General features: G+C 45.8%; 1 protein-coding gene across 1 annotated transcript; it reads left to right on the top strand.

Annotated features, from left to right (window-relative positions):
- Positions 1-1,175: 1,175 nt before the first annotated feature.
- sybu (syntabulin (syntaxin-interacting)) lies at positions 1,176-8,693 on the top strand (the record flags this gene model as incomplete). Its single annotated transcript, XM_083679599.1, has 8 exons — positions 1,176-1,199; positions 1,532-1,712; positions 2,519-2,659; positions 4,469-4,601; positions 4,746-4,877; positions 6,975-7,130; positions 7,301-7,469; positions 7,680-8,693. 8 exons carry the CDS (start codon positions 1,176-1,178, stop codon positions 8,691-8,693), a joined length of 1,950 nt encoding a protein of 649 aa, XP_083535725.1.
- Positions 8,694-9,278: the final 585 nt, after the last annotated feature.

The following is a 9,278-nucleotide window of genomic DNA, read 5'->3' as shown; positions in this document are numbered from 1 at the left end:
CCCAAAACACGTACGCACTTACATAACCATCCCTTTTAACCAGGGATGCTAAGAGGCTCAAACATTCAACAGGAGTCAGGAGAGAGGCAACGGAAACATGGCAAGAGATGCAGTCAAGCATGACGTGAACCTGTGAATTATTCAGCCATCACACATGAATAAAACATACCACTTCTGCACATGTATGTGCATGTCAAAATAGGGTGGGTGAAAGTATTGGTTCCACAATGTCTTTGTCCATGTTTGCTTTGTCAACTCATATGTTTTCCGTATTTTATCATGGATATGTTAAGTACTTTGGATCTGAGAAAAGCGCAGACAATGCAACATCATGACACTGTTATGATTGTGGACCAGGGGAGGCTGGTGGAGGTAGAAATCGGAGGACGGGCTCATTGTAATGCATGGAATGGAATGAGGAATGGTATCAAACAATGAGCCCGTTCTCCTATTTCTGCCTCCAAACAGCCTCCCCTGTAGTGCACCATCTTCATTATCTCAGCAATTAGAAAACTATTTGCTGGGTTCATCTTCTCTCCCATTGGCAGGAACAGATAGGGCTCTTTGGCACAGGATGGCATATTTCTGTGGGGTATTTATTGGCACAATGACACATGGCCATGGCACAAACTCCTCTCTCATCCCCTGACATTTTTTTAGGAGATATGTCTGTTGTGGATAATCCTTACCAAAAAAGACAGAGGCAGACCAAGGACCTGAATCTTGTTCATAATGTTATTCATACCATTGGATATTCACTACAGTATTTTTACACTCATCTCAAGCAAGTCCAAGTATCATTGGGGAATAGATTTCATGATCCAGTTATAAATGTGAGAGCTTTTGAGCTAAACGTATAAGGTTGATAAGTTTAATAGGTATTTTCACTCTGTCAGCAATACATGTAGCAATACAAATATGTGTTTCACTATGGAGGCACACATTCGCTTTGGACCTAATTAAAGCAAGGTTTCATGACGACGGTCCGTTCCTGTGCCATCTGTGCCAGTCGGGTGCGGGGGCGGGTGTCATCAGTGGCGTAACCGATTTAGGACAGAGTCGCCCTTGTTACTGAAGGGTTTGGGTGCCACGTCAGGATGATGCACACAGAAATCCGTCTCACCTAGTTTCTCTCTCCTCACAGATCCACAGAGGAGGACGCTACGTGGAACACAATGGGACCGTTCCAAGAATATGAGGTATGCGTATCATTTCAAGGATCTTTTGGATTATATTAGTCGCTTATTCTTGCCATGTATTGTTTTTGTTTTTTGTTCGGCGATTTGTGTCTAAATATTACATTTTAATTGTCTATTGTGTCTATTGTACCGTCGACTACAATGTATTGGTTTGATTTCATCAGCACCTCTCTTATGGCTTTACCAATGATGCGCTGTTCACGATTTAGCCAGGAGAGCGCGCCAATTGCAATTGAGGCACAAAGTTTTTCGTGCGCACTAACTCTACTCGTTTAAATGCGTTTTACCACGAACATTGATTATTTGGTGATAATGTTTTTAATGGTGTTCAGGAAAAGAAGTCACCGGAGAAGGGGAGTCCCCGCAGCCGCATCCCACGCTTGGTACTCCATCCATTCCTCCCCAAGGAGAAAGGATCCGCCGAATCACCATTTTCAGAAGAGGAGGGGAAGGACTGCGGCGAAAGCTCTGACCAATCCAAACGGACCATAAGCACCAACAGCTTTTGCTCAGGTTGGTAGTTCCCACGTGTTTTCAACAGAGTGCATCCCAAAAGTTTAGAGTGGCTTCCTCTACTTGTTTCATTTCCTCGTCTCCTTTCCTTCAAATACCGATCTGAAAACCGAGATCAGGAATTTGCTTCAGCCTGTCACCATATGACTTAGTCACATTGCCAATGAAAAGGTTCATAAGTTGAACATGTCTGAAATCATTAGGTATCTAATTCACATCTTCCCACAAAGCCTACAACAGTCAGACTGATTACATAATAATACACTCGGGGGCCTTGTGAGTGGTCTTGCCAAGTAAAAATTATGTCAACATAAGTCCTTATGTTACAATAATTGGAAGCACTTAGATAATTTTTGTTTCATAAAATCGACCAGATGGCTACTTTTGGTGTGTGATGTCATACAATAATGGGTTAGGCAAGGCTGTTACCTCATGCATTTAACACAGAAATGACATAGTAATGTTAGCCTTTATTTGGATAAGATTAACCTTATTCATACAGTAGATTGATGATCCAATATTAGATCAGAGAAAAAGATCACAAAATAACAGGGTGTGTTGAAGAACATTAAATCATTACGATAGGTCAGCTCTAATAACAAACTGCCGTGTTTACGATGATGAAGCTGTTGGTTGGCTGACTTATGATGGCAGATAAGAGCCCCTGAAATGAACCTTGAGCTGTGATTGACTGCTGTGTCTCCCGCCCGCCTGCATATTCTTGGCTACTGTCTGTGTACCTGTCTACATAGATGACACCGGCTGTCCCAGTAGTCAGTCTGTGTCCCCCTCCAAAACCCCGTCAGGCTCAGACAACAGTCCCCACGGGTCCCCCGCGCCCCCCGAGCGCAATAAGGCCAAGGTGAAGAGGGTGAGGGTGATGGCGGAGTGGCACGCCCCCCCACCGAGGCACAAGAGGGAGCAGCGCTCCACCACGCTGCCCAGAGGTAAGGATCCAGGAAGTAGCATCTTCACAGGGGGGGGGTTGATGTAGTAAAAGAAGAGGCTGATACACTGATCTTGGATTTTTTTCGTTTCAATACTGTTGATTGTCAATAGAAACAACCACGCTAAATAAAATGTCCTTTTGTTTTATTCAGATCAGATCGAATTCTTTGCCGTTCAAGATTGTCCAATTCAATTTGTTTTGTTATTAACATGCAGGCAACATGGTTCCTAGTGTATTTGCATGCTGTGGGCTAGTATGTACACACACACACTGTTTATGTAGGTTTCCCACGTGTTACACATGCCGGTATCTCCCAGTAGATCAAAGTACAATAACCTGGTATTTGTGAGATGTCAGCAGCTAACGGATTCCCAGACAGACATTCCCAGTTAAAGAGCCTCTAGTTGGGGAACAAGCAGCTGGTTGAATGAGAGAGTAATGACTTTGCTGAGATTAATTGCCTGTGCATCTGTTCTGTGTTAACAGAATCATGGCAAAACCCTCATCTCTTCTGAAACAACTTCAGATTCACATTCATCTCCACATGGCTCTCTGTTCTTGTCTTTTTACTGTGCATGTTCAACTCAAATGATATGGGATTCAGTAAATGAGGGAAATGTTTGATCAAGATTCAAACACTGAGATGTGGTATCCTGATTGGTTGATGATGAAAGGGACCCAAGGTTTACCAATTAGACTGATTGGCAGGACTTGACTTCCTTCATTGGTTGTGCGCACAGACCATCAGTTGACTCACTTGCCCAGTGTTAAAGGATCAGATAGTTTCACACTTCTTTTGTGTAGTATTGTCACATTCACAATAGTCACAAAGTGAGCATTTAACTATGGTTTTATCTAATGGAAAGAGATTCTATTCAGGTATGCCTTTTCTCTGAAACATACACCAGTAGAGTGCTCAATGTCTTCCCTCAAAGGTAATTAGACTTGATTCATGGTCTGTCTACATTGTAAGGACCATGCTGGCTTATTCTCATAGTCAAATGTAGTCCTGTAGAGTTTGATTCAATGTTGAGAGTGGTATTGGAATATTTTTTCACTACATATTTTGCAACCCAATCACAGCTTTGTAAGAAATATTTTAGGGGATTACTGGTAACTTAAATTTGACTTGATTGAGTGCTACATAGTGAAGATATGCCAGGAAGATGATGAACGTCAGGGTTTTTTTGTTAGCTAGCTTTTCTGGAATTTTAGGGTTTAAGGTTAGCCATTTTGCGCAAATTATATCAACTATCAGATCTGCCTATGTGCATCCTAGGAGCAGTAGCGTTTGAATATGACTGTAGTGGTGTGTGGGGAGGGAGGGTGGGAGGCAATGAAGTGAAACTGATACCCCAGTGGTCCTGCTGCTGTCAGAGAGGTGTTGAGCGAGAGAGAAGTCTCACTGTTGCTCCTACAGGCTAAAGGTTCTGTGTTCTCCAGGTTGTCTCCCACTAAGTGTGAGGTTGGGGAGGTCCGCCCGATGGAGACTGTAATCTGAGAGCCTCCACTTTGATCTGGCTACTGGCCTGCTGCTATGCTAACCGCACATACAGGCAGCAGGACCAAGCTCGTCACAGTTTGCTCCCAGTTTAAGCGGTTTGCGTAGCGTTGTGGAAGTTCAGGCTCAGGTTTTTGACTTGACCGTGTGGAGAAGCTGGGATGAAATGTGATGACTGGAAATAGAGACATGGATCACTACTGTCTGATGTGTAGTTATGGAGATCCAGAATGTAAGTGTGTCTGTGTGTATGTGTGTGTGTTTCATGTCCACTGATCAGTCACTGGTGTATCCATGTCTCTGCAGGTAGCGAGGCAGACTTCAGCTCCTCCAGTAGCACAGGCAGCCTGAAGACCAGAGAGGGCCTGGCTGCCAGCTCCACAGGGAAGAAAACCTCACGCAGGCAAGGCTCTAGTATCTGTGCTGTCTTTCGACTGCAGTGTCACCGCTGGGGAATCAAACCTGGGTCTCCTGCTCCCCAAACCCAGGCATCTACCGATAGTATTTGCAATGTTATTGCTGTGATTCGGCTTTAACGATACAGTTCTCTGTCCCCCGATAGTCGAGGTGCCCCCCACATCAGAAGCCTGCCTGTGTTCAAGCCAGCGGGGAGCCCCACAACCCATGATGCAGACCTCTACGCCCCCTACAGAACACCACCCCTCAAAGCCCCCTCCTCCACCAACAGCAGCAGCAACTCCAGCCCCACCACCAGGTACAGAACCACACACACAGAGACACAGATGTATGCACAGATACAGACACGCACACATCATGTTGAGTTGGCACAGAACAAAAATGTATCGTGCGAGAAGAACTGAAAAATAGCGGTTTTTATTAGATGCATCCACCCTTCCTGTTTTGAAGAGGTTTTATCCAGTTTCTTGTCTACTGAACACAATCCCTCCCCGTCCTCTGTCTGCTCTGGGGAGGATGGGCACTGGAAGGCAGGGACATGAGACAAGGGCACAGTGGCGCCCATGGGCATTACATCCGGTGTGGGTGGACGGATTAGGCTTGGAGCGAAGTTTTTGATCTGTTTTTATAATTTCCCCTACTTTTCTGAGAGACCGGGATTATGTCATGATTGGGCTATGCTGAGATTACGGAAAGGATTTGAAAAACAAATGTCTATGTTTTGTTACCCAGAAAACGTCCTTTGTTACTGCTCAAAGTCTAAATGCTTTCAAATGCAGGCCTGTGCGTGTGTCTTTCAGACCCTTGGTTTGAAGGAGAGGATTGGTGTCATGAATATTTCATTATAACTCTGTCGATAGCCTGACTAGCTTGCCTGCGTTTTTTTTCTTACCGTCTCATATTTCTGTGGCGGGGCTGGGTTCTCATGTTGAGTATTCACCTGGGAGGCTGGTGGAGGCAGGAATCTGAGGATGAGCTTGTGTGTTTGTCACCATTCCTCATTCTGTTCTATGCATTACAATGAGCCCATCCTCCGATTTCTACCTCCACTGCTTCAGATGGCTAACATGCAGCTAATGCAGCGTCGCATGAGCAAACAGTCAACTCAACCTTGGTTGTTTTATAGTCGGGAGCGAAAAGCCGACTAAACTCCTGAACACAGCCCACGGCTTATGAGTCATTCTCTATGCAGCAAGCAGCACAATCCTTCTCTATGCATTTAAAGCATAACAATGTCCTTAATTGCATAATTATCATCATTTCTAAGGACATTGCTACAGGATGTTTCCCCTCTCTACTCTCTCCTTGTCTGCTATGCCTGGCGGGGTGTCATGTGATGCCCTTGTTTGCTAGTCTCTACCTTCTGCCAGCCTGTTCTATTCCTGGCAGGGATGCAGCGCTCACTTCAAAGTCCCAGGTTGCTAGGATTTTGTGCTAGCTGACTGTGAAGCTGTCTTCATAGGAGCTGCTCTGCATATGATTAGTCAAAATCTAGCCTCTCCTCCTCAGACACAGAGAAACACGCGTTTTCTCAATCCTCTTTGAACGGGATCATAAAAGCGGGATCACGGGGGGTTTTTCCGGAGAAGCTAAAGTACAACCGAAGGTTAATGCAGTGGTTGTAATGTTAATGAACTTGGATGTCTATTAAAGGTGTCCCTGGGAATACTGAGCAGAGAACCCTGTTCCCTTTTTAGGGCCAACTAAATGTAATTTGGGCTTTCCCTCCAAGTTAATTGTTTTCCTATCCAACCCTGCCAACGTTTGAACAACCTAGCATTTTAGCTTTTTCGCATTTAGTCTGCAAGCTGGTAATCCTCAGTCAGACAGTAATTCCAGGCTTCGCTGAGCCTCTGCCCAGACAGCACTATCCCAGTCAGACTGCACTGACAAAGTAATAACCTCACCCAGCGGTAGTTTTCCTCACTTAGAAAACTATTTTGAGCTATGCATTGTTCAAGTAACCTCGTTTTCATGGCCTAATTCTTTCACTAAAGAACTGAAGAATCACTCTGATGAGGGGTTGACATTGTGCAGCACAGGATATTGTATAGATGGGGGGTCCTCCTCAATATCCATGTTCAGGATGTGATGAATATCTCACTGCTGGAACCCTGGGGTGAAAATGGCAACCCCCCAGGATAACAGGAACTCATACTTAGAGAGGTGGAACGTTGCAGAACATTCAGGAACTAATGTATTGTGTAGAACAGACGTTCTTCCTTGTCATGGAGGTGATGGGTCATCCATGCAAGAGGTGTCCTGTTGAAATCCCACCGGTTTCACATATCTCTTGGCTCTCTACATGTATTTTTACTAGCAGCAACGATCTGATGCTACATCCATCTGAGTGTAACTCGAGGTTAATATTTAATCTCCTGCTTCCATCCTCCAGAAGGGTGAACTTAGGGCGATACCACTCCTGCATTGACAACCATGGCATCAGACCCCCCAACCCTGAGCAGTACCTCACCCCCCTGCAGCAGAAGGAGGTGTCCATCCGCCATCTGAGGAGCAAGCTGAGGGAGTCTGAGAACATCGTCCATGACAGGTGGGTGCTTTCACAATCTCATGGCTTCGTGTTTTTTTTTTTTTGTATACTATGTTGGACGTATATACAAGAGATGTTCTACAAGTTGGTTAAATCAACATAACATTATCATTTTGAATACATACTCGTATGAAATCAGTTGTCTCTAATCCTGTGGTTTTGTTCCCCAGGGAGTCTGAGATCGGGGAGCTGAAGTCCCAGCTGGGGAGGATGAGGGAGGACTGGATCGAGGAGGAGTGCCACCGTGTGGAGGCGCAGCTGTCCCTGAAGGAGGCGCGCAAGGAGATCAAACAGCTGCGGCAGGTGGTGGAGACCATGAAGAGTAGCCTGATGGAGAAGGTTGGCTTTTAGTTTCTTCTGTTTAGATTGCAAGTTGTATGTTTTTATTATTGTTTATTTATTTATTTTCTTATTCTTCCTCAATGTTTAATATAAATATTTCTGGATTTAATTGTATGTAAAGTGTGTTTTTCCATTGTTATGTGAAGTGTGTTGTGCGCTGTTTAGATGCATTTCAAATAAAGCTTTCTATTTGATTTTTATTTGAAGGACAAGGGAATCCAGAAGTACTTTATCGACATCAACATCCAGAACAGGAAGCTGGAGTCCCTCCTCCACAGCATGGAGCTGGCCCAGAGTGGCTTCACCCTCCAGGATGAACCTACCCTGGACTTCCTCTGTGACGACTCCCCCAGCAAGGAGGAGGCCTCCCTGGGGAAGATGGAGGGTGAGGAGGGCCAGGGGGCCGAGGAGATGGCGGACAGTGGGCTGCTGATCAATGACGAGATGGCCAACCAGCTCCTGGAGCACGTTCTGATGTCCACGGTGGTTGACTCCAGCCAGGACTCGAGTGGGAAGCTGAGGCGAGAGGCCGAGCCTGGGCCAGGGGTGTCCACCCTGCTCCACAGTGAGGGGGAGGAAACCATCCCATTACCCAAGGCCCCGTCCAACACCGCCTGCTCCTCCATCACCTTCATCACACCGTCTCTTGCAGAGCAGCTCATCCCAGAGGAGAAGGCAGTCCAGACGGAGGTGATGTCCTTCCCTCCTGATGTCCAGGCTCTCCTGCTCCAGCTGCTCAAGCTCCATGGAGCTGGGTCTACAGTCGGAGACTCCCTCCTCCCATCCTCCAGTGGCCTCCTCCAACTCCCAGCCCTGCTCGGTCCTGATCCTGCTGCCCAGCTGACTGACCCCAGCCTCAGCCTGTCCTCTCCTGCCCCTCTCCCAGTCAGCCCTGACACGTCCATTGATTCTGGGATGTGTTGCCTGGAGCCCGCGGTGGTCCCTAGGTGCATGGACGAGTTGGACTTCGACGTGAGTACGGAGGAGCCGTGCGGGGCGCCACCTGGGATGGCCGTGGTTGGTAAACGCTACTGGAGCAGCAGCTTCCTGGTTGATCTGGTTGCCGTGGCAGCGCCAGTTTTACCAACGGTGGCCTGGCTCTACTCCCGGCACGGTGTGGATGGCGGAGCACCAGTGTACAACATCGCATCGCTGATCCGCGGCTGTTGCATCATGGGACTGCACTCTCTCCGCCATGTCAGTCACGGGCCAGATGTGTAACGGCCTCCATCCCGCATGCACATGCCGAGCGTTCAACTAAAAGCACTTCAACATTGTTTTCAACAAGTACAGTGTTTGTGAAATTTCTTTAGTTTTTCTACACTTGTGAATATTAATACAGTTCCATATACTTTTTAGTTCCCACACTGTTACTTTGCACTGTGTACAGTTGCCATGATGAGTTTAGGCAAAAAAAGGTGAAATGAAAGGGATTTATTTATTATTTATTTGTTTTCCTTGGTTTACTTATGTGTCCTCACAATTGTGTACATACTGGGTAGGTGGTTATATTGTATCATTGTCCTGTGCTGGCATTAGTAACCTACTTAAAAAAAATAATTAAAAAAAAGCTATCATGTGTCTCTGGAAGTATTATGACGTTTGAGAGGTGGGGATGAGATTGAATGTTAGTTTGAACAAGAGTTTGTACTAGTTTGATAAGTTTGATATGTTCTGGGAAAATAACCTTAATCCTTCAGCCAAAGCTTTAATGTCCGTTCACTGTTAATGTTTAGTGAAGATGTATTTTTCCCCTGAGAATAGAGCTTTTTACATGTGTATGTGCGTATTGTTCATAAGAGTACA

The sequence above is a fragment of the Argentina silus genome, assembly GCF_951799395.1.
Source record: "Argentina silus genome assembly, chromosome: 10".
Lineage (NCBI taxonomy): Eukaryota > Metazoa > Chordata > Actinopteri > Argentiniformes > Argentinidae > Argentina > Argentina silus.
Note: the sequence above shows the minus strand (reverse complement) of the source record. Positions and strands in the feature narration are given on the sequence as shown.